Source organism: Rhinolophus ferrumequinum, chromosome 9, assembly GCF_004115265.2.
Source record: "Rhinolophus ferrumequinum isolate MPI-CBG mRhiFer1 chromosome 9, mRhiFer1_v1.p, whole genome shotgun sequence".
Classification (NCBI taxonomy): Eukaryota; Metazoa; Chordata; class Mammalia; order Chiroptera; family Rhinolophidae; genus Rhinolophus; species Rhinolophus ferrumequinum.
Genome location: NC_046292.1, coordinates 1,881,514 through 1,906,553, shown reverse-complemented (window position 1 = coordinate 1,906,553; position 25,040 = coordinate 1,881,514). Strand labels below are relative to the sequence as shown.

At 57.5% G+C, this 25,040-nt stretch overlaps 1 protein-coding gene across 3 annotated transcripts in view; it reads right to left on the bottom strand.

Moving 5' to 3' along the window:
- Nucleotides 1-6,445: 6,445 nt before the first annotated feature.
- The window catches only part of PRDM16 (PR/SET domain 16), a 313,325-nt gene continuing 294,730 nt past the window's right edge, over nucleotides 6,446-25,040 (bottom strand). For 2 of the 3 annotated variants that reach the window (XM_033114847.1, XM_033114849.1), the window contains 7 exons: nucleotides 23,278-23,447; nucleotides 22,541-22,618; nucleotides 16,920-17,089; nucleotides 16,521-16,695; nucleotides 13,350-13,583; nucleotides 12,244-12,418; nucleotides 6,446-11,073 (listed from right to left, as the gene is read on the bottom strand). In XM_033114847.1, coding sequence (XP_032970738.1) covers nucleotides 10,939-11,073; nucleotides 12,244-12,418; nucleotides 13,350-13,583; nucleotides 16,521-16,695; nucleotides 16,920-17,089; nucleotides 22,541-22,618; nucleotides 23,278-23,447 — 1,137 coding nt within the window. In that variant the 3' untranslated portion in view covers nucleotides 6,446-10,938. The remainder of the gene's footprint in view (nucleotides 11,074-12,243; nucleotides 12,419-13,349; nucleotides 13,584-16,520; nucleotides 16,696-16,919; nucleotides 17,090-22,540; nucleotides 22,619-23,277; nucleotides 23,448-25,040) is intronic. The other variant, XM_033114848.1, reaches the window with a different exon arrangement.

The following is a 25,040-nucleotide window of genomic DNA, read 5'->3' as shown; positions in this document are numbered from 1 at the left end:
CTCTTGTCTGTACCCAAATGGCAAGTGGTCGCTGCTCCTCTTAAGCACCTACTGCGTGCCAGGCCTCACACCTCATCTTGCAGAAACTCCCTAAGGTGTTGATGGCGTCGTCTCCATTTAACTGAGAGGTCAAGTGTTTGCCTGTTGTCACCTGGCTAGTGAGTGGCCCAGCCAGAACGAGAACCCAGGTCTGTCTGACTCCGAAGCGCACACCCCTTTGTAATAATTAGGGACTATTTCAGGTTTCCAAAGAAGGAAATAATTTTTTTTAAATGCATGTATCTGTCTCCAACTGAGAATTTAAAATGTTGCAGACGTTTTGGCCATGAAGTAGTTCCCACCATACCTGAACAAAAACTACAAGAAGCAACTGTTTCAGACTAGACAGCAGGCTGCAGAGGACCATGATTCCTGGGAGAAAGGAGCAGATGAGGTGAGACCCACAGCTGCCGACTTTCTTCCGAGAGGTAGAACCAGGCAGAACATGACGGTCTCACTGAGCCAAGGGGACAGATTTGGGGCTCGGGCAGGCCAAGTGGACGGGGCTTGTGGGCAGAGCCCCGGGTGGGAGGCAGCGATGCACCGCAGGAGCCAGGAGCCCCAGAAATCCTCCTGGGGCCAACCTGAGTCTTTCGCTTAATGCTATGCTGTGCATACGCAGATGAGATCCCAGGAAGCCAGGCAAAGAACAACGATAGGGAACTCTGTGAGCCGAACAGCTGCCAGCGTCTGCACAGGGGTGGAGAAACTTGACTGCCCCCTGAATGAAGAGGCCTTGTGGACACACAGGGCATTTGTGGAGACCAAAGAAGGCCACGTCTTAGGTGTAGGGCTAAGCTAAACTCATAGTGAAGGCTATCGTGTGCCTGACCTGACAGAGCGCTGAAACAAACCTTGCAAAGATCAGGCTGGTCTCCATGTAAGTTGACTGTTAGTACAAAATCAACATTCTTAAAAGGAAGGCCAACAAAATCAAGGATCTTAACAGCTCGATATTTACAGTCTCCAGCACTCAATAATACATTACCAGACATGTGACCTATAACTAGAAGAAAACAGTCAATAGAAACAGATCCAGAAGTGACGTAGATGACATTAGCAGATAAGGCATTTAGATTTAAATGAAGCCATGAACATAATCAAAAGACAAATAGACAAATGCATAATAAATATAACCAGATGAGAAAGTATAACACTGAGTCAAATGAAAGTTCTAAAGATAAAAATAGATAATATATGAAATAAGAAATGTACTGGATGGGATTAGCAGCAGATTAGACACCACAGGGGGTGTCTCTTAAAGATAGGACAATAGGAGTTATCCAAACTGAAGCACAGAGAAAAAAGAGCCTGGAAAAAATAAGCAGAGCCTTGCTGATGAGATGATATGAAACCATCTAACAAAATGTGACAATAAAACCCTCAGGACCACAGATCCAAGAGCTTCAATGAACTCAAAGCAGCATGAATATAAATAAACACACACCACAGCCCATCATAATCAAATGGCTGAAAACCCATGATGGAGAGAAGACCTGCAGAGAATAAAGATAAGGGTAACTGCTGACTTGTCATGAGAAACACTACAAGCGGGGAGAACTGGAACCTCTTCTTCAAAGTGCTGAAAGAAACCCCTGCCAACCAAGATGTCCATTCTAGTGAAAATGTCCTTAAAAAAGAAAACGAATTCCAGGCATTTTAAGACAAAAGCCGAGAAAATTCATTGCCAACAGATCTGCACTACAAGAAATGTCAACTAAGTTTTCTGGGCCAAAAGAAAATGATGAAAGATGTAAAATCAGGTCTGCACAAGGAATAGAAACCCACTGGAAAATGTAACTGTGTGGATAAATATGGAAGGTTTATTTCCTAGGTGTTTTTTTTTTTAAATAAAAGATAATAGAATATTTAAAGTAAAAATAATGATGGTGCATTATGGAGTTTATAATCTATGTAGAAGTAAAATATATTATTACAAAAACACAAAAGACAGGAGGAGAGAAAATAAACATACAGTTGCAAAGTTCATGTATTTTACATAAGTGAGACAGTGTCACTTCAAGATACTGATAAATTAAAGATAAAGCATTTGACCCAACACAACACCGAATAACAACGAAAATCTGGGCAGTGGAGGAGTAGAAGGGAACTTCCTCATCCCGCTGAAGGCTGTCTGTCGATGACGTCATACCTAAAGGCGGAGACCTGAGGACTTTCTCCTGGAGCCTGGACCAAGGCCGAGGTGTCCCCTACCCCCACGCACTCTGTGAGGGGTCTGGCCGGTGCAGTGAGGCAAGAGAGGCGTTGAAGGGCAGCCACTTGGGAAAGGAAGAGGGGCAGCTCTTTCTTTCTGTCTTTCTTTTTGGTAGATTGACCTGCACGTGCGTTTAAGGGGTCCCGAGGCATCTGTAAACCATCGCAGAGAAGATGGCAGCCCCTCCCCCAGCCGCCCACCTCCCTTGCTTCCTTCCCAGAGGGATTTGGTATTTATGCACTGCACACGTTTGTTCTTTTCCTACACAAATCACCACAAACAGTCTATGGTGGCGCTCCTTGCAGTTTGTTTTTTTTTTTAAGATTTTTTTTTTTTATTGGGGAAGGGGAACAGGACTTTATTGGGGAGCAGTGTGTACTTCCAGGACTTTTTTCCTGGTCAAGTTGTTGTCCTTTCAGTCTTAGTTGTGGAGGGCGCAGCTCAGCTCCAGGTCCCGTTGCTAGTTGCAGGGGGTACAGCCCACCATCCCTTGTGGGAGTTGAACCGGCAACCTTGTGGTTGAGAGGACGCACTCCAACCAACTGAGCCATCCGGGAGCTCAGCGGCAGCTCAGCTCAAGGTGCCGTATTCAATCCTAGTTGCAGGGGGCAGAGCCCACCATCCGTTGCGGGACTCGAGGAGTTGAACCGGCAACCTTGTGGTTGAGAGCCCACTGGCCCGTGTGGGAATTGAACCGGCAGCCTTCGGAGTTAGGAGCATGGAGCTCCAACCTCCTGAGCCACCGGGCCGGCCCTCCTTGCACTTTTAAACTGTGTAATTTGGTGTCATGCAGGAGTGCTGTGCTCAGAAGCTGCCTGCTGGCTGGATCCTGGCAGGGCTTGGGCAGCGAAGGGCTGACAGGTCAACGGCTGGGAGCCCCTGACCTGGCCCCTGGCTACGCCACAGGCCCTGTCTGCTCCTGCCACACTCTCCGGATACCTGTTTTCTGCTCACTGTGTTTTAGATGCTGGGTCCTGCGGGGTACCCTCTCCAAGGTTCCCCGAAGCATCCTGGTGGTCTGGAGGGCTGGGTCCCAAGAGCGAAGGGCCAGCTTCCCCCCTTGGGTTTTGGGGTGGACGCCAGCCCCTCTGCAGGGCCCCAGGAGGTGCCTGAGCTCTCTGCCCTGGCTGCCCCTCCTGCTGGGGATTGAGCTGTGAGTTGCGTAGGTACAGTGCCACGCAGGTGCACAGTACACTTTCCTTCCCGGGAATCAAAACCCAGTCTCCTGGCTGGCGGCCATCTCATGCCCCAGACCCCACTTGGAGCAAACGCATGCTGCCGGACAGCTCTCTCTGGAAAGCCACGCTGGTGTGGTCCTTTTACCCCAAGTGAGGACACATCTCAGTTTTGGGAAGACTTTTGCTACCATGAGAAATAAAGTTAACGATCCTGAAAATAGCTTCTCTGCAAATAACTGAAAGCCTCGCTTGGCCCAACAAGAATCTGAAGGGCAATTCAGAAGCGCCTCTTTCCCGGAAAAACAGATTCCTCATTGACACATTTTCCTCCTGTTGATGTTTTCCTCCCTGTTTCCAACGTGGAGCCTTTCCCCTCAGTCTTGATGCGAGGACCCAGACTAGAGGAAGCCAAAGCCCGCTTGTCAGCAATATTCTGTCCTCCTTTCCCCGGGTCCCCCCACAATAGAGCTATTATCAGACCGCGCTCTTATTCCACAGTTTCCCTCTCCCCTCGGGCTAACGAAGAGAAAGGATGCCAGGCCGGACAAAAATGGGACAGTTTTCCCTTGATGGAGCCCCAATGTGCCAGCTTGGGAAGGGCCATTACGGCCGTGCTGGAGACTGTCATACGATCCTGTGAAACACTTTTGGAACATGGCCTTTCACCAGTTTTGTGAGTCACATCATTTGTCCTCTGAGAACAGAAATATATTTCCCAGAGAGAAGTCTTCCAAGCTGGAAAGCTCTGGGTCTCCCGGGCAAACCCCACATCGGACTTCCGGGATTTAAGATCTCACCAGTGCTTTGTCAGTCACAGCAGGAAAAAAAGAACCTGAAATATTAAAACGCGTCCCCACCCAACCCTGCACTGGGGGAAAACACTTCACTTGACGGTGTTAAGAAAATAAGAAGCCTCGGTGCCCCAGATTGGGGCCCTGGGATCTTGTTCCAAGATCAACTTCCGTTTCTTGCCTTTGGCGGCTACTGGGAGCTGCTAATGGGGGGGACCCCAGCCTCACTCCCTCCCACTGCTTCCATCACATGTTTAGGCCCTTGCAGAGGCACTGGAGTTCCCAGAATCCATGTTGAGTGAGGGCCCTTATAGCAAACCATTCATTCACTCATTCATTCACTCACGCATTCATTCATTCCTGCAACCCACCTTCTGCTCAGAGTGTGTGTCAAGCCAGGCTTTGGGGACAAAGAGACCCATCAGGGCACTCTCCATCTTCACAGCTTCAATCCAGTATGGGTGACAGTTTCTGACCCAGGGAACTGAGGCTCTGGGCCCCTGTGTGTCCTGGGGGGCGGGGGTGGCTATGGACCTGGGCACTTCTAAAGGGGATTGCCACCATCTCTCAGCTCAAAGTTGTCATCTTGTTTTCCTGTCCTGCAAGGATAACAGGAAAGATGAAAGGCTCTCAGCCTGCACGGGCACCGAGCTGTTTCCCCACCCCCGTGTGAGGACACTGTTCCTCGCACACCTGGGGGAGGGGCCTACGCCCTCTCGGTGGGGGGGGGGTTGCTTTGTCAGACGGGCACTTTTCTGGGCCTCTCTGGCTGTGGAGGGCGCACCGGCCCCCTCACTTAGGTGCTCTGGGGGATCTGCTGCTGGTGTGAGTCCCAGACTTGGGGAGCTGCCTGTGCAGCTTGAGTGCGTGTGGGTGGATGGCAGGTAAGGGGGGTAAGGAGCTTCAGGGAGGCCGGGAGGCCAGGGGCCACAGAAGGGCCAGGTAGGTAAGCAGTTACCTGTGGCCGTGGTCACGGGTGTCAGCGATGGTGGCTGTGATGAGCAGGTATTGGCAACATAGAAGCCGCCTGAACACGGGGCTCTCGAATGGAAGACGCTACCTGGAGAAGCTAGAAAGCCACTGACGTGACACTACGGGGAAGCTGCTTGTGGGGGGTGGCCTGCCACTAGCCTGACACCCCGGCCAAGGGTGTTCCAGGCATGTCTCCTCCAGGTGGGTCCCCCTCGGGGCATGGCATGGCCCGGCACATGCCCGTGTTTGAGGAGCCTGGGGGTGCAGCTGCAGAGGCCTGGGGTCTGCCAGCAGGAGGTGGCAGGAGGAGCCCAGAAGTTCAGGGACCCTGCATGGGGAGGGGCCATTTGTGTGTGGCAGGCAAGGCTGGACCAGCGGCTGCAGGCCTAGGGGACACCTGGGTGACACCAGTTAGTCTCGGTGTCAGCAGAAAGTAGAGTGGAGACACTGTGGGTGAGAGAGTGGGGAGCCCCCGTGGGTGGAATCCCTGAACAGGACCCAGCACCCGTCTTTGGTGGTGTGACCATTCCATGTCTTGGTCGGAGCAGAAGCAGGTGGAGGGGCTGGGCCCCCGCTGAGGCACGTGGGCCCCAAGACGGAACGCCTGGGTATTCGGGAGGAAGGGCACCCGGGAGGAGGCTGATCGGCTCCCCCTGCATCCTGGCCATTTGCTCACCCCGTCCATCCATCCATCCCCTGTGGGGCAGGCCCAGGCCCTGGCTGGGGACAGTGAGGAGGGCTGGCCTGTGGGGGGTCCACCTGGGGCAGGGGCTGGCTGAGGACCAGCCGTACAGGATGGGCTCCTCCACCACTTCCAGGAGGGAACTCTGTCACCAAGAAGCCCTGGGCAAGAGTTGGAGAGGTAGGCTCTGGGGGTGGGTCCATCTAGATGCATGTACACAGGGGCGGCATCCTGCCTGAAGGTGGACACACCTGAGGAGGTCACACCTGGAGAAGGCCATATTGGGGGCCACCACATCTGGAGGAAGACACACCCGGAGGCCACTGTTCCTGGGAGTAGATGCTCTGGAGGCTGCCACTCACGACAGGGCTGTCCAGGGCCGTTGGTGCCCTCCCGGAGCTGGTGGTGGGGTTGGAAGGATGGCTCTGCTGTCCCAGAGCTGTCACCAGGATCCCCGTCAGGGCTGGGGAGCCTCGTCCCGGGCCACAGCCCCCCTCCCGGGTCCTTTCTCAGCCCCCTCAGTGAAGCTCGCGGGCTCAGAGGTTAGAAAAGCACACAGATTTATTGCATATCAATCTCATGTATAAATTCATTGTAGCATCGGAAAGATTACATTTGGTATACAGTCCTATTCTACGGCATTGACCTCAAAATCAGCTCTGCCTAGGCTTCATCTTGAAGACGTTTCTCTACGCAAGTACTGATCACAAGCACCGACATGGAATCTGCGGGATCTCTCTGCCAGTGACGTCCCACGTCATGTCTTTCTGTCGTTCTCCTCCCACAGAGATTTCCACGGGAATTAAGAGCTGCATCTCCTTTGTGCTGGAAGCTCAGGACTCCTGGTCATGAGGACACAGACCTAATCACGTGTAATAAGTGCATCTACGGAATTTTCCTTTCCATAAAAATTTCACGAATAGACACAGTAATGACCGCTAAACACGAGTCATGCACAGCTTACTGATAACTGAAGCAATTTACAATCGGGGACATGGGACAAACACTAGCCTCCCTCTCAATGGTTTTTTTTTTTTAAACATTATATGAAAACCAGACATTTACATTTGATTTCTTTTCAACACTATACAGTTCTAAAAGGAAAAAAAACAAAAAACAAACCAAAAAACCTAAACCAAATCTGTCAGGGAACAATGGCAAAAGGATGACATGACACAGCGGTTCGGGGTCTTGTTGGCATGTACACATATGTGAGCTTCCCATGACGTGTTCGGACAGTGGGGCTCGGCTTCCCTCGTCTGCAAGAGGACGATGCAAAATGCGCTGAAGGAAACCTTCCGAATTGCTTTGTTCACCCGTGAATTGCACATTTGGGAACTCAAGCTGCCTTTTCATTGTCGTTTCTTTCATTTTGTTTTTTCCCCAAAAGTGGTAATGCAAGTCCGTGACAGAAAGGAATACAACCAAAAAACTGGAATGGAAGGAGTAAAGGAACGTCCTCGGAATAACGTAAGAATGTCTTAGTCACAGTATCACTCGTTGCTACAGACACAGTTTCATGGCTTTTGATACCCGGCTGACCTGCACTGACCAGGAGCAGCTGTGGCTGTGTCCTCTATCCCCCAGCTGGGACGGAGGAGAGCGCCCGGCTCCCCATCCGTCCGTCCCTCGGGGGGCAGTGCAGGGGTGCGCTCTCCCATGGCACCGCCCTCCACCCCCCCGCCGGAAAGCACAGTGAATACAGCTCAGTAGATTTCAGTCACTTGGGCAGGGAGATGAGGGCAGGGGGCAGGGGGCCCACAATCCAGTGCTTCAAGGCTTCGAGGCTAATGTGTGTGGTATGTATGTCAGCAAGTGCTTTGCGAATGCTCAGGGAAGCAGCTAGGACAGACGAGGCCGGGCGCGGGGGCCACGGAGCTGCTGGGCCAGCCAGGGTCCTTGCACGGGGTGGCCGCGTGGCTGGGCGTCTCTCAGGCGTCCCCCATCCACAGATGCCCACTCCGGGGTGCCAGGCAGGCTGCAGGAATGTGTGCCTCGGTCCCACTCACGAAGGGTCTGGCTGGCCAAAGGGTCAGGGCCCGAGCGTCCTGCCCGACGGCCCGGGAATGACAGCAGCAGTGGGGGGGAGTGTCTGAGCAGCGGAGGGAAGTGCGAAGAGGCCTCCTTCTGAATTTCCATTTGGGGGTGTCAAATGAGGGAAGCACCTGAGGCTGGATGGAGGGGCACTGGGCCTGGGCAAACCTGGCACTGGGGCCCCCCTGGGTCACAGAGGTCAGCCCAACGGCCAGCAGCCCTGCCGCACTCGTGCTCTGAGGCTGGGATCTGGAAATTCTTTCACCAGATCCAGGCTCCCTGGCCCCCAGGGGTCTCCCGGCACTTGGTGGCCTCAGCGTCAAAGGTGCTGGGGCTGAGTAAGCCGGGAGGGGCCGGTACTGGAGCCTGGCCCGAGGACCAGGGAGGGTGGCTCACTGTGGTCTGGGGCATGCTAAGCTTTGAGCGTCCAAGGACAGACTCTCCTAAACCTGCCAAGTGCTCGGGCCCGAGGGGCTGAATGTTTAGGAGAAACTGGGCTTGTTCTAAATCGCTTCTAGGGGGACAAAAATGTAGGCCTTAAAATGTGCAACTGGGGCTCCTGGTGGGGGAGGGGGTTGGAAGAAAAGAAAGAAAGAGAAGCGACAATGATTAGGAGGATCGGCCGACAATGACAGAATGTGACAGTGCACAGAGAGACCCGGGGGGAACAGCAAGGGCAGCCCTTGTCTGCCTTGCAGTGGCCGAGAATAGACACTTAGGTGTCCACTAGTCCAAACTGCCTATTTTAGACAGAGAGAGTCCTATAGCAAAAAAAACCAGACACCTTATTCTTTAGCAGAAGAAATCATATAATTTGGGTTTACAGAAATGGGGTGTTTGGATCTGAGGTTGACTTTTCAAAGGGATCCCCATCAAGGGGACGTGGACATCCCTAGCCACGCCGGTGGGTCTGGCCGAGGGAGGCTGCCGGCCGGAGGTGTGAGCGGTTAGGTTTGCAAATCCTTATGGACGAGGCGGCCAGCTCTTCCCGGTGGCCCCGGGGTGGGGGGGGTGACATTCCAGCCTGCACACTGGTGTAAGTGGCCTCCGCACGTGCCTGGGTGGCTGTCAGTCTTACCACCTCGTGTGCATTTGAGAAAGGGGGTGAAGCTCTTTCACTGGGATCCGTGGCTGGTGGTGCCCTCAGGGACCTCCCCACGTGGCTCTCCAGGGTGAGGCTGGACACCCTGGCACCCACGCCGACGGCTGTGCCCTGAGCCGCGGGGACAGGCTGCTCGGACACTTCCCGCTGCCCCGGGCCAGGCTGAGGGCAGGCCCACCGCGACACGCGATCCGTACTGGTTTGATGTACACTCTTTTTTAAGGGCAACTTGGGCGATTTTTCTCCCCTCTAGTTGGGAGATTATTACTCTTTTTTCTCCCAAACAATAAAAGAAATAAATAGAACACTTGTCGTAAATGCAGCTGAAACTCAAATTTAACAAAAACACATGATTGTCTGGAAAACGGGCAGCAGTGACAGCAGGATTTGTGGGGGGCCGCGGAATATATTTGGCACATTACAAGTCGCCCGCTCCCTGGCTACCGGTCACACAACACACAACCTTCTCACACGGTTTTGGTCCTTCACTAGATACTTATATTAACATTATTTCTTCACAATAAGAATGTCTAATGCCAAAAATACTGTTAAGGAAGAAATAAAATAAGAAAAGAAATGAATTAGAAAAAAATTACAAGTTATATACAGATTAAGGTAAATTCCATCAGGGAAAAAAAATTATTATTTGAAATTGGCCCCTACGGGAATAATTTAAAGCCCATTGAGTGGAGAAGCAGACTGGTCCCCAGGGAAGGGTGGCAGGTCCCCAGGTCCTGTGTGGATGCCCTTCCGTCCTGGAGCCGGTCCCACCTGCCAAGAACCCACGAAAAGAGCAGGAGTGGCACTTGCGTCCTGGATCCTGGTCTCAGGCGTGTGGAGCTTGGTGCCTGGAGCAGGGGAGGGGGCATGCCTGCTTCCTTCCCCTAGTCCGTCTGACGGGGGTGGGTGAGGGTGGAGGCTGGACGTCTGTGGCCAGCAGGCCCTGCCTTCTAGAGAGCGGCAGTGGAGCTAGCACAGGGGTGGCCGAGGCACAGACCTTGGGGGCAGGGACACCAGGTGTCCGGCCCACCTCTGCGCTGGAGATCAGAGCCACCACTCAGACCTTCTCTATATAATTGGGGGCTTTAGGAGGAGCCGAGCCATGAATCACATGTCAGAAACGACAGGCACATGTCCCGTTCCAGCCTCGGGCAGCCCAGGACACCGTACCAGTACAGTCTGAACCGGCTCACAGGGGAGGGCCACGCCCCTCGGTTCTGCCTCTGGGGACCCAGAATCACCTTGGCTTTACAAACAGGGTCAGGGATAGAAAATTTCTCCATTATCTACAGTATAAAGAACGCGCCCAGCGCAGTGCCAGTTCCCAGGCAGGCGTGGGTCTGCAAATAAACTGAGATTTGAAAGCAATGCAAAATTACTTTTAAAAAACAATTTGCAAGTCATTTTTCATTTTTTTTTCTTAAAAATACTGTCTATTTTTAAAACCACATGCTTAAATAGACTCTGTCGTCCATAAGATTACCAAAAGGGTTATTCTTGTCATTTTCATTATAAAAATCGTTTGGGTAATCTCGTCCTTAGAGCGCACCCCTGTCTGTCCATCCCTTCCAGGCCCGGAAGTGGCCCCCGGCTTCCGTTTGGGATTCAAATCCTGCCCTCGCCCACAGGGCTGATTCCGCGAGGCTGTTCCCACAAGCTGTGCTCTTCTAGAATGAAGTTCTCGAGAACAATTCTTAGAGACAGTGAACTCATTGAGTGCTCCCGTAGCTTCCGGTGTCTGAGTTTTCGTTGGAAAAGCTAGAGCTGAACCACGGTGGGAGGGCCAGACACTGAGGAGTGGTCAGACGTAGGTGACAGTGGCCTCCTGGCCCCAGGCCGTGCCAGCTCCCCAAGGCCCTCGCCTCCATCGTCCACAGCTGGGATTTCTGTCGGGACTTGGGGGCCGAGGTGGCCTCCTGGGCCTGTCAGAGGTGGCTGACGGGGTTAAAGGCTCCGGACTCGGGGGTGGCCCCCGTGCTGTTCATCCAAGCATCCAGGGGGCTCTGGGAGGGGGTGTGGAGAGCAGCGTCCTCAGAAAGGGACAGCATCATTGCGTATGCCTGGTAGGGGAGGGGACACAGGATACACAGGACAGGCAGGTGAGTGGCGCGGGGGTCCGGCTGACCCTGGGCCGGCTCTGTCCTCACCCCTTCCCGGCCTCCACTGCCCGCTAGACAGGCTCAGATCCAGGCAGGAGGAGGGGGAGCAAAGGAGCAATGGTGGGTGGTGTGGAGGGGGGTGAGGTCCTCCAGAGAGGCCAGGAGGAAGAGGGGTGGGCAGGCGGGCGGGTAGAGCAGGGAGGCAGGAGGGCCCTGCTAGCTCGTGTGCAGAGGGGAGCCAGGACGCCAGGGCCAGCATGGGGAGCCCCTTGGCTTCTTTGGGGTGCTCACCCCTGCAAGCACCTCCCCACCCCACTATTCTCTCTGCCTGCTGATCAGCAAACGCTTTGGGAGGGCCTGGGAATTGCTGCTGGTCATTGCTGAGTCCCGGCCACAAGTCCTTCCCTGCCTGGGGACACCTTGTGAATCACTATGGCGACAGCACAGCCCTCTGTACTTCGGGGGGACGCATGTGCAGCGTCTAGGAGCCCGGTGTGGCTCAGGCTGTCCCCAGGGCAACCTTCTGCCACAAGTCACAGGGCACGAGGTGACAGGACCGGCCGCTCGCAGCAGGCGGGGTGATGGGGAAGCCCAGCCCACGTCCCACCCGAGTTAACAGTCTGGACAGAATTAGTAAAGAGACACAGACAGACACGCAGACGTTTCGCTGAGACTCGGTGGGGGGGCCAAAGATCGCGGAATGAGAGCCCGTGCCCTTCAGACCTGAGGGGACCCGGAGGCGGGGTCCTGCACCCACCTACACCAAGGATCAGACAAACTGGAAGTGCCTGGGGTCACGCCGGCCCATCACGGCCCAGCGTGGAGTCTGCCTGCCTAACAGGAAACCCCTGGGCTGCCAGTCACTCTCGCAGGTTCCCAGAGGGAGATGGGCCATGGCTGGAAACCGGCTCAGGGACACCTCCCTCTGGGGACAAGAGGACGGTGACCCCATGTCTCACGTGCTCTGCTCTTAACCTCTGCCTGCCTCACTCCTGCTTGCAGGGAAGTGGCGGCCAACTGGGTGTGTCTGTAGCTGATGCAATGGGCGTGGGACGGCCACGTGAGAGTTGGGCTGCCCCGGGTGGCTGTCCCGCCTGGGGGTGGGGAGGGGCAGGCTCTGTGGGTACCTACCTGGTTCTTAGCCTGCCTGTACAGTGTCTGTTTTAAAGTCTCAGAGTCTAAGGTGGAATTAAGCACATCTTTAACTTCAAACGCTGCCTCAGCTGCGCTGCGGAGATCCAGCCCCTTCCCAAAAGTCGGCATCGGCTCCAAAGCTAAGAGACCGCCTGGTGGCTCCTCAACACACCTGCACCAACGACCGGAGAGGGCCTGGCGTTAGCTGGTCTGGCCTCCGGCCACCTCTCTGATGCCCCAGGCCGGCTCTGTGCCTACATGCACGCCACGGCGTCTCCACGAGTCACATGCACAAGGAGACGGACACATGGACACACGGACACTGGACAGAAGCCACATGGATGCAAGAAACCGACGGACAGAGAGCCACACAGGGGTGAGTGCGTGCACACAGGCTGCAAGCAGCAGGCGGGGCACCCGGTCTCTGGGGACAAGGACAGACGGTGAGACCTCGGTTCCCGAGACTGGGCGGCTCTGGAGGGCTCTGGGCTTCCAATCCCAGGACCCAGGGGCGGGGGAAGGGGAACAGCCATCTCCCCAGGGCCTCCCCACAGGCTCTTGGAAAGCTGGCAGCCATCACCGATGCTGAAAGTGGGCCGTGAGCAGTCGGGATGTGGGCAGTGGCCCTGGAGGGCACAACTTGCCAAACTACGGGTGGTCAGCCCCCCGGACCCCACAGCACCTGCGGGAGGCTGGACATCACGCCCTGAGCCGACAGGCCGTGTGCAGCTGGGCCAGACATACCTGGGGTCCTGCACCAGCTTCCTCCATGCCCGCCCTCCTACACTCTGCTCCCACATCTTGGGAAATGCATGTGTGAGTGCACGTGTGCGTGTGGGTGCATGTATGTATGCGTGTGCGTGTGTGCGCATGTATGTATGCGTGTGCGTGTGGGGGTGCATGTGCAGTGAGTGAGCAGGCTGGGCCTGGCCCCGTCCCCAGACCCGGCCTCACCCTGGCCTGCGCACAGAAGCCCCTGTGGTAGAAACGCCTACGGGGGGAGCGTGACCCAGCCAGGACGGCCGGTCTCTGCTAGTTTGAGCACAAGTCACCCTCGTGACACGCAGGCCCCTCCCTGGAGTGGCCCAGAGGCCGGCACCCACCTTCGGCTGTGGTCGAAGCCCACAGCCAGGGAGGTGGGTGGCTCCTCATCCTCGTCCTCATAGGCGCCCTGGGGCTCGGGCGTGGGGGACACGGCGTCATCCTGGGACTTCCCTGCCAGGCTGTCATCGTCCTCCTCCTCCAGCTCGTCCTCCTCCTCTTCTTCCCCATCCTCTGGCTTCCCACCAGTGAGGCCCGGACACTGCTGGGTGCTGTCCAGGTCCTGGACCTCCTGCCTGGAATGACACGGGGGGAGTTGGCCACGGATCCCCAAAGGCTGGAGACTCAGCTCTGGTCAGCTCTTCCCCCAACGACTCCCCAACCCTCCCAGCTCCCTCCGAAGAAAGCCTGCCTGCGTGATCATAAAAACCCTGGCAGTGACACATGTGCTGAGGTCCTGGGCCACCGTTCCTGGGGAAGGAGTGAATCAAAAAGTATGGCCGCTGAACAGGTGGCAGGGCACGGGCAGTCATCGACAGGGCTCCTGTCATTCCAGAGTGGACACTGGGCGTTTGGGCAAGTGTGCGTGTTGGGGAAGGACGCGCTAGCCAGCCTGGCAGGCGGGGTTCCTGGGTGCTGGAGCTGGGGTCGGGCACTGCACAAGGGACGCCCCGGGAGGGAGGCTCTGTGTGCGGGAGGCTTGCCAGCCCAGCCCTGATGGATGCCTGCTCCTCCTCCTCTTGGCCTCGAGGACACAAAGACATGGGACGGCCCAGCAAGGGTGAGGGTCCCCTGCAGGTGGAGTGTCTGGGTCCCGGGGTTTTTGCAGTCTGGGCTGGGCTGTTGTCAGCAACGGAACCGCCAGGACAAGTTTATTGGAGACACAAGTTCCTTGACTTGTACACTTTCTTATTTCCTTCAGAAAATGCCCCCAGCATGTGTTCAGTTTGTTGGCAAGTCTGTGATGGGTGGCCTGGGCCCAAGCGAGGGCCACCGGGCACGTGTCCCACACACAGGCAGCGGGACACTTGCTGAGCTCATGTCTGGACCTGAGTTCTGAGCCCCCAGGCCCGGCTCCCCGGACCTCGCACGGCCCACGGGAAAGCCATCCACTGCTGTCAGGGGAGACAGGACCTGCTCTCAGCATCAGGCAGGGGTGGCGTACTCTCCCACGGCCTCCGACCGCCAAACATGGACCACACTGAGGTTTCGTCCTCGTGCAGAGGGACTGGGCTGGGGACCCTGGCTGCTGGGCTGTGGGCCGGCTTATCTTCACTTCTTGTGTTTCCGTGAGCAAGTATATAGATGGTGACAGCTGTCCTGCCTTCCAGGATGCCAAACTGGCTCGTTTCCCTGTCATGCTGGGCACACATCTGTCACCGCCAGCACTGAGAGTCCTGGAGCCAGGCCACGTGGGCCGGAACTGGTCCTGTCTCCCTCCCTGGCCCTCAGCTGGGTGACCTGTGCCCTCTCAGTGCTGTGAGAACACCCCCAGCCTGAGGACCATGTGAGCAGTGCAGGGGCCCTGGGTGTTGGCACTCGCACACTGTCCTAACCCAACACGAGTGCACCGCGCAGTTTTATACCTAAGTCCCCCCGCTGTCCCCACACAGAGCATCTGCCCGTTGGCAGGAGGCTACGTCAGGCTGGGGCCGGCAGGTCGGGGCCGGCATTGCACAGAGTGGATGCCAGATGAGCGTCCAGGCCTCCAAATGGCTGCCTGGGGAGTGCGAGTGTCCCGGGGCCACAGGCACACAGCCCCACCCCCGGCTTCAGCCACAGGAATCTTCTCTCCCTGTCCTGGAGCCTGAAGTCCAAGCTGCAGGTGTCGCAGGGCTGGTCCCTCTAAAGCCGTGAGGGAGCACCCACCCCAGGCCTCTCCCCGCTCTTGGTGGCAGCTGGCGTCCTCGTTGTTCCTTGGCTCACAGACGCGTCATGCCGTCTCTGCTTCGTCTTCCCACAGCGTCTCCCGTGCGTGTGTGTGTGTGTATGTGTGTGCACACTTCCACTTTTATAAGGACCCAGTCATATGGGATTCGGGCCACCCAACTACAGTGTGACCTCATCTTCCCAAATAAGGTCGCATTCTGACGTCCTGAGGGCCAGGCTCCAACATACGGAGTGGGGTACACAATTCTGCCCATGGGCTTAAGGGGGTTGTGAGCAGAAAAGCTGGTGGGCCCTGAATTCTCTGACGGTCAAGAAAAGGAAACCAGTTCTGAAAGAGGATTGGATCACGTGACCCACACTTTACGCAGAGTGGCTGATGGATGCCAACCGTGAGCAGGGTTCCCACCTGTGACAAAGACGTGGGTGCCTCCTGCCAGGCTCCCGGCTCTCTGGGCGAGGCCTCAGCAGGACAGGCCACCCGAGGGCTCAGCCTGGCTTCCCGAGGGACTTGGGGCGGCCTCTGCTGTCTGGGCCTCAGGGGGCAGCGGACGCACCCTGGCTGAAACATTCCTGGGGGCGCTGGTCTCCTGGGGCTCCTCCTCACCTGCCGGACATGGATGGGGAGGCCCTCTGGGCCTCTGGGCCCGGCCGTATGGTGGCAGCAAAGCACCCCACTTCTTTGGGCCTCAGTTTCCCCTGTGCCTGAGGCCTGTTGGGACATCTCTGGTTCTTTGACAGCTGGTCCAGCACCAGCTTTTACCCCAGGGGAACCTCCTCCTGGGGTCTGATGTGTCCTTTGGTGGGGCGGGGGGCAGGGTCAGTGCCACACCCCAAGTCCTGTGATCCCAGGTTGTGCAAACACCCTCATTCCTGAATCCATATGCTGCCATTTTTCTGTGCTGTGTGCACACGTGTGCATGTACATGTGTTTAAAGGGACAGCACTCCTGTTTGGAAACCCTTAGTGCCTGGGATTAAACAAACATACTCTTGAGTCTCACAGGCTGGTAGGATGGTGGCAGGAACCCTCGCCAGGCCATGCTCGGCCGTACCTCTGTGAAAGTCGAGGCTAAACCACGCCAGCTGCCAGACAGGCCTGGGTGCTGGGCACTGCTCTAGGTACACAGCCTGTGTCAGCAGCCTCTCCAGACAGAGAAACTGAGGCAGGGAGGGGGAACCCTTGCTGAAATTCCCCAGTTTGCAGACGGCAGAGCCTGTGGGTCTCACCCTCTGCTGTGGGCTCCTGGTGCCCACCCAGGTGTGCCCTGGTGACTGGTGCTGGGGTGGGGCGCCCCTGCTTTGGGTGAGACCACACAGCCCTGTGGTCCAGGATAGGTTTCTTACCGTTTGTCTGTTCGCGTCGACGCTTGGTTCATCTCACTATTGGCAATAAAGTTTCTGATTTCAGAGAAATATGAGTCTTCCTTCTCGTCTAAAAGTGCGTGGGTGTCTGACTCGGAGGTGGGGGAGGAGGCACTGGTTCCCAGGTGGTTCGTGAGGACCCCAGCGTGCTGGTTCACTGTGGGGACAGGGGCATCAGCCGGGGACCCTCAACTGGACCCCTCCCTTCCCCTTTCTCCTCTCCCCTCCTCTCCCCTCCTCCACCTCACATCTCTCCCGGTTGCCCCCTGTCTTTCTAGCCCTCCCTTCCTGGCTCCTGAATCCATCCACCCCAGCTCTGGGGCCTGCAGGACCGGCCCCTGGGGTGTCCCGGATGGTCTGCTGCACTGGCTGGGGCCCCACCTGGCGCGTGTTCATGCTCGTGCTTCTTGAGGTGTCGGTCCAGGTTGGTCTGCTGCCCAAAGCACCGGTTGCACAGGTGGCACTTGAAAGGCTTCTCCTTGTTGTGGATGTTACGGACATGCCGCTGGAGGTTAGAGGAGATGCTGAAGGACCGGTCGCAGTACTTACACCTGGAAGACACACAGGCCTCAGAGGAGCCCCAGGGCCACCCTCGGGGGCCCAAGGAGCCGCATGCAGCCCCCGCCCGCAGCCCTGCAGGACCCTGTGCCCCTCACGTGTCCCGAGGACCCTGGGTCACCCAACTTGAAGGTGGTCGTGGTGCCCAGAAGCAGCTACGCTTAGAAAAGCAGGTCTTCCCCCCTGGACCTCTGGGGGCAGAGTCACGTTGGGATGCCCCCGAGGGGTCGAGTACCCAGGGGGGCCCAAGACCCTGGGTACCCTCCGTTTTCTGGTCTCCCAGCACAGAGGCTGGCCAGGCAGGTCCACGCCGGAGGGTGGCATTTTCCGTGCGGCCTCAAGGGGGCAGCGTCACCCCACAGAAAGGTGCTCAAGCCGGTGTCCCAGAAAGAAGGGGCCCAAGCTGCTCCTGGAACCCTCCTGCCTGCAGAGACACACCCACCCTGGTGCAGGGCGGGCAACGAGAGCGGGGCCTCAGAGGGTCCTTGGGCCGGTCCCATTTCACTGGGGGCCTCAGCTTGCCCATCCATTACTTGGGGGCCTTAACTGCCCTGAAGGTGTGTGTGGGGGGCCCCCAGCCTTGCCCCTGTCCAGCCGCCTCCTCTACACGGACCTCAAATGACCACACTGCCCCTTTTGGTGGGGGGCAGCTAGCCCTGCATGTTCAGTTTGCCTGTGTGCGCCTCAGCGGTGGGCACCACACTTGGGACAATTAGAAGGTGCTCCTTCCTCTGGAATGTTTTCCTGACATCCCAAGTTTAACCGAGCAAAGTGTTTCAGGGCCAGGAAATGGCCACGATGAACAATCTGAGACACCAGCAATGTGACGGGGGCCCCGTAGGGGTGGGGCCCTCGTGCTCAGAGGGCAGGGAAGGGGAGGTCATTCTCTCCAGTTTGCAGAGGGGGGACCAAGAGCCAGGGCACAGCAGCAGCACCAGGAGGCCAGACACAGAAACAGCCGGAGCCGGGGAGGGCTGACCAGAAGGAACCTGCCACCCGGGCTCTGCAGGCCCCACGCTGCCTCCTCCTGGTGGCACAAGGCCAGGCCAGGCCAGTGACCACTGACTGACACCCACTCCGCGCGCCCACGTGTGCACGTGTGCAGATGTGTGCAGAGTGCATGCATGTTAGTGTGCACATGATACACGCACACCTGGGCACACACCTGTGCACCTGGTCTTCAGAACCCCAGGGACACTCTGGAGCCTCAGAGGTGCACGAGCACGTGGAACGCTGACCTATGCTCGTGGAATTTCCTGTGTGGGAACGAGACTGGCCTCCCACGCAGCAGGCAGGATCCCAGCTGCCCGGTCAGTGCAGCCAACCAGGCCCAGCGGGCATACTCCTGGCAGCCTGAGTTCATCCACAGGGACGCGGCCGGCCGGCAGCTGGACCTGTCGTAAGACTGGCCGCCTGGCATTGGCCTGGGAGGGCCCACCCCCGCTGATGGGGGCTGGCAGCTGCGCCAGTGCACTTGCGGTCCTATGGATGGAAGCGGCTGAGGACGCTTCAGGAGCCTGGTCTCTCGGGGGCCAGGCCAGCAGGGCCGTGTCAGAGTGGCCTTCACAGAGCCACCGGCCAGCACGTAAGGCCTGTTTCTGATATGTGACATTCGGAGGCCTGGCCCTGCCCAGGGAGTCTGATCCCCCACGGCACACACGGAAGGAAGTGGGAAGCGCAGCCCCTCTGGGATGACTGCATCCCACCTGCCCAGCCTAGGAGCTGGGCTTTCCCCGCAGGACAGGTGACAGCTCTGGGAAACCCTGTCCTGGGACGCTCAGAGCCTCAGGGATAAAACCCGGCAAGTTCAACGACAGACATCAGGCAGGGCTGGTGAGACAGGACCCCAGGGCTCCCCCATGGTGCCTTTCTGGGCTTTGTTCACTCAGTTCCTGAAGCTTCCAGGATCTGCCCGGCCTTCTCAGCAGGTGGGCAAGGAGCGGCCTGTGACCTATACAGGAACTCCCCGGGCCATGGTCCCCGGGCTCCTCCCGAATGACCCTCAGCCTTCTCTGCTCCCAGCCAGGGGCTGGCCTGTTGGGCCCTGGTCCTCCTGGGGCCAGCTGAGCCCCCGGCCCCTGGGAATGTCGGGCTTTGGTCCCAGCCTGTCTTCTGGAAGCATCATGACATTCACTGGCCCCAACTTGCACCCACCACCCTGGAATCTCACACCGGGAGGTTTTGTCTTTTGTGGCCTGAACAGAGGAGGAGTCGGTGGGGTTTGAGCCCTCGCTGAGGCCGGCAGCCCCAACACAACAGTCCAGGACAGAGGACTTTCTACCCCAGAATGTACCCAGGCCTCCCGCTCAGGCACATCCTTACACTTACATACCCCCCACCCCCAGACCAGTCCTGTTCTCAGGATGGTCACTTAGGAAGGACCAAGTACAAGGTCACGCTGGCCCCAGCCCAGGTCTGGGCACTCACCCCGCCCACCCAGTAGGCTCAGTGGCGCTCACTCTCCGTCTGTATTGTGCTCACAGTGTCCTCTCCTTGGGTTGGGCCATGCTGGGTCCTTTACAAGTCCCCCCTAATGGTGGCTGTGGGTCCTCAGAGCAGCGGGGACCGTGAGTGAGAAACGGGGTTGGGTAGGAGCTCACTCGCAGACAGGGCTCCGTGAGAAGCTGTCTCCAGCCTCTGTGGGGTCGGGGAGGACCGGGGAGCCATGCCTTCAACTGGGTCAGAGACCCTGAATGTGGCCCTCTCTGGTTCTAATAGAAGTAAATGGCCCAGGCAGAGAAGCCCATCTGAAATTTAGGGGAGCAGTGAGCCCAAAGCTCGAGGGAGCTGGGCTCTGCGAGCAGCTGGGGTCTGCACTGTAAATAAGCTGACAAGTGGCGAGTGAAATTTATGGCCTCGTGGTATAAAATAACACCACTGGGCTCCACCAGGAAGGGGAGGGCAGACCAGGCTGCTGTGGCGGCATGCAGCCGAGGCCCTAGAGGGTGCCTTGCTGTGACCCGGCTGCCACCACCCCAGGGATGCCAGCCACAGTGGCCACAGCTCGGAGCAGTCCCAGGAGGGTGAAATGGCCCCCAGGCAGCGTCCTCTTTGGCAGCCCAGTAGGGCCACACCTGCCATCACAGGGAGAAATGCTTTGGTAATTGTAAGAGTAGGGGAAGGGAAAGACAGAAGAGATTTTGAAACCCAGCCCTAAAAATAAAACTAACAAAGAAAAAAGACCATCCGGACCACCTGTCGGCCCTGAGGGAAGTGGTAACTGGGCCTGGCTGGGCATTTGGTTTCACGCAGACATTGGGACGGGAGCCTGGGGGGAAATGAACTGAGGACGGAGGGCGTGCGTCCTCAGGTGGGAGTCCCAGGTGCCCAGGAGCCCGCAGGCCAGGCCACAAAGGCTCGCATCCAGAGTGTCACTCAGGGCCCCACCGGGCAGCACCCTGAGCATGGCCGCCAGGACAAGTGAAGAAAGCAGCCCCCTTCATCCCTAATTCACTTTTTATCTCTCTCTCCAACCTAATCTCAACAAGCCCTCCATGCTAGAGCTTTAAGGAATAAATGTCATAACTGCACCTCGTCCTCCAACCTGACTCAGATCTCTAAGCTAGAAGAGGCAGTCAGTCCAGGACACCGGCACGGCCCAGGCAGGAGGTTTGACCTTCCCTCCGGGAAATGTATCAGCCACACCAAAGGGCTTTCAAACACTTTCTGAGTGATTTCAGATGAGCTGGGGCAAGGACTTTAAAGGAAGCGTGTCCCGGTGTTGTCCAGTTTGATTATTGAGTCACTCTGGGCAACTCATGAAAAGTCCGGCCTGCACGGGGGACGTCAGCTGGCCTCTCTGGCACACACGCAGTGGCACAGATGAACTCACATGGGCAAGTGGTGGGTGGGAGGTTTTAATCAGCCTCCTGGGGTGGGCAGGGGTCCCTTTGGCAGGGCCTGTGCCCGGCTCAGTGGGTTTCTGTGGATGAAAGTGCGCATTTCCTCTTCCCACTTAAATCCTTTCAATGATCAAAGTGCTCCCAGAAACCCTGGTGATGTCACAGCAGAGTCACCCTCAGACTCCTCATCACGGGGCTGCCTTGAGCCAGATAAAGTCGGGATTTGCAAAGCAAACTTTCAAAGCAGTTACTGTTATGCAAGTTGAACCTCACAGATTGGCGAGAGCAAAAGAAATCAACGATAATCAAATTCTCCCATAAACACGGCCCGACCCCCGGAGGTTCTCACACAGAACACTGTCCAGAAGTCGGCTCTGGTTACAGAAGAAACACATGTGGGGGGCCGGAAGCGGACCAAATCAATCTTTCTGTTGCTGGCCTTTGTTAAGTTGTAATTCAGTTCTTGGCGGCACAGGGGTGCCTGTGTGCTGGGGGTTGCGGGGGCCGGGGGGGGTGCGCTGACCAGATAACCACTAAGGCGCATGAGCTGCCATTTATCCTGTCAGGACAGGACGTGGTCCTGTGGTGGTCAGGGGATGCTTGTTATGTCTCGGGGTGGGGCGTGGGGACCATGACACCTGCAGGCCACCGTCCCCAGGGATGGGGACACACACAATTTCTAGGGCCAGTGGGTGGCTCTAAGCTCGGTGTGGCCAGATATAGGAGACTTATGCTACCAACTTAAAACCATGCCAAACTCCTTATCGCCAGACACACCCCGAATTCCGTCTTGGCATCCAAGCCGTCTCCCCAATTTGCCTCATGTCACCACCACTTGGGGCTCTCATCTAAAATGCTGACTCCCAGGCCTCTCCCTGAGCAGGGTCCCTGAAAGCCAGGGCATCACCCCCAGCCCTTCCTGTGCCCCATGAAAGCTGCAGGGATGGAGGGAACAACCCACTCCTGGAGCTGAATGGTAAGCAGCGCGGCTGTGGGCTCGGGGCCTAGGAAAGTCGCGGGGAGTCTCTGAAATGGGGGTTGTGCCCCCACTCGCTGTGAATGTGAAATGCAGTGGCTGTCATCTCTGCCTAAGCATTGAGGGTGAGGTGGGGGGCAGACACCCGGCTTCTGTCCAGCGAATCCCTCAGGGCACCCCAAACCTGGGCCGGGACCTGCATTTGCACGGAGCTCTTTCCCCACTGCCCACCTTGCCTTAGGCATCTGCCCTCGTCCACCACCCAGGCTTAGGTCTGCTGTGGCCACTGTGACATGAACGGAGTTGGGCTGGTAGGGGTGAGGCTGAGGCTTCTCCGACAGACCACCCCTGGGGTCCAGGCTCGGGCTGATCCTGTGCTGAGCCCCACCCTAGCTGACACCCCAAGAGCAGGAGGGAGAGCTGCTTCTGGGCATAGTCCTCTGTGGACAGATGGGAGCCTTCCGGGAGCCTGCCAGGCACCTCCTGCCTAATGTTTACAACATCCCAGGGTGCAAGATGGCGGTGGGGCCAGGGATTGACAGGGAGCAGCGTGCTGGCTCCCCCCGCTGCCCTCACCGTCCCACCAGGAGCCCGCCTCCCCCAGCCCAGGCCGGGTGAGCTCCCACCTGTACGGCTGCTCCCCGGTGTGCGTCCTCAGGTGTCTTGTGAGGTTTGCAGATCGAGGGAAGATCTTCCCGCAGTACCTGGGGAGGGTGGTGAGGAGACCATTAGGCAAAGGCATAGATTCAGGGACCCAGGTCCTTTCCTGGCCTGGCATCCAACTGGGTATCTGGTCCCCGAGGTCCCACACCTGAGGCAGGTGGCCCGGCTGCACATCCTGGATTTCAGTTTCTTCTGCAGCCCGGAGGCTCAGCTGAGCTTTACAGAGAAGCCCGACATTGTGCCACCGGACGGACAGATGGGCCTACTCTGGCTTGCTTGGGCCGTGCTCCTCCCTGAAGCAGTATTTCAGCCCCAGAGCCCAGGGTTCTGAGCTGGACCGGACCCGGTGGATCAGGCTGGTGCAGCTGGGGTTGGACAGGGCGGTGTCTTCCCAGTGCTGGGCTTTCAGTTCCCTTCCCGTGATTAAACACTGACCAGCACGTCTCAGGTCAGGCCTGAGGAGGTCCAGCCGGCTGGGCCAAGGTGGCATTTTCTTAGGCTCAAGCAAACGCAGCTTGGTCGGGGGCAGCGCACCCTACACATGCACGTTTGCGGATAATGGACCATTTATTGCTACTACGCTATAAGCTGCGACTGAGGGTTTCTTCCTGGAAGTGCAGATTCGCAGGCTGTGGTGTGTCACCTGTGGCCACCTTGCCAGGGCCACCCCACCAGCCCCCGGGGACTTGCCGTGTCTCACCTGCATGTGTAGCGCTCCTTGCCCTTCCTGAGGATGGGGTCCGAGAGCGTTGGGGGTGGGGACCGGAAGTTGAAGGGGTGGTGGGGGAGGGGCTGCAGGGAGCCCCCAGAGTCCGCCTTCATGGCGGCAAAGCTCTCCAGCTTCTCTGTCATGGTCTCAATGGCTGACATCTGTTGGTACGAGAGTGGAAAAAGCTGGGGGGCTTCCCTGAGCTGCCACCTCTCTTGGAGAGTGTGGGCCCACCCCAAGAGCACCTGGGGGGCCTTGATGACAGAGCACATCAGTGGGCCAGGCCACGAAGGCCACGTGGGCCCTCAGGCTGTCACTGGAACCAGCAGTGTCACCGCAGCTTCTTGGCCATTGGGCTGGATTCTTTCACTTCCTGCAGCCAGCCCTCCTCCTGTCCTTCCCTTACAGTCTAGAGTCCAGGCTGTGGAGCTGGAGGTGACCTTCAGCAGCCAGCCTGTCTGTCTGGTTTGACGGAGATAGTGACGCAGGCTGTCCATGTATGTGATTACACACACCCTTATTTTAAAACCAGCCAGCAATGCCCCACTGTCTTGACCCCTGGCCAGCCCCCTGGATGTCTAGTTTGGGTTAAAGACAGAATTATATTTAAATTTCTTTTCTGAGTCTTGAAAAACTAAGATAGCTGCCTGAATCTCAGGTGAAAGCCCGGATCACGGGCTTGGGGCAGCACTGCCACCTCGTGGCAGCAGGCCATAATTGCAGGCAAAGTACTAAGATTCAACAGGCTGAGACTAGTCCCCGCTAACTCAATACTCAAGATGATAGTGCCAGTGTGACCCGGCACAGGACACAGTAATGTGCCCAAAGGGAGCTGTCTCTCTGCTCCTTGGAGATGCCAAGAGCTTGCTCAGGGAGGAGAAGGGGGTGTGGCACTCGTCATTCCCACCTGGTGGGCAGAGTTCCGATCAGAATCCCAGACTGTTCCTGTCTCCTGAGGTTTGGGGGCTTGGGGACAGGGGAGGGACAGGGCTGATGCAAAGGCCTCAGCAGCACTTCCCCTGTCTCCTTCCCTGGACGGAGGGGTTTGCCTGGAGAGTGTCTGCTGTGAGCCAGGCCCTGCGGGAGGCAGGGTGGGGGCCTGGACAGGAAGCACTGTCATTATGGCACAGTCCGTCAGGGTGTAAATTGGGGGCAACAATTGGTGACAATAAAATCGCCCAGAAAGGGGTTAGTGAATGAAAAATGGTGTCCGCCCATGCGGCCCAGGTCTCCCTGTGGGCCAGGGTGGCAGGGCTTCAGGCTCACCATCCCCGTGGGGCAGGCACGTTCTCCCCTCAGGCTCACAGTGCTTCCTGTCCTGGGCTGCCCCCACCCCACCCCAGTCCCTGCTGATGCACAGAGGCACACTGCATCCTCAGCTGCTGTCCAGCCTCTCACTGGCTCCGCCACAGCCTGGACAATGGGAACTCCCAGAACACAGACTCCTGCCCATCTGCCTGTGGTCTCAGTTTTGGCCACAGTCTTGGAAGGCTCGGGAACTCTCTGCACCCCAGACTCCCCAGGACCCCCAGAAGTGGTGAAGGGCCGTGGCCCCCTGCACCCCGGGGGCCCACCTGCACGCCAGGCATCCAAAACGGAAGGTCCTGACAATGGGCCTGGCACCTGACCGCCAGTCTGACTGCATCTGACCCCGGTCAGTTATCTGGCCCCAAGTGATGGCCTGACCTCAGGCCATTTAATTAGGTGACTTACTGGTCCCCACCTCCCATCACAGCTCCACGCAGCTCTGGGCC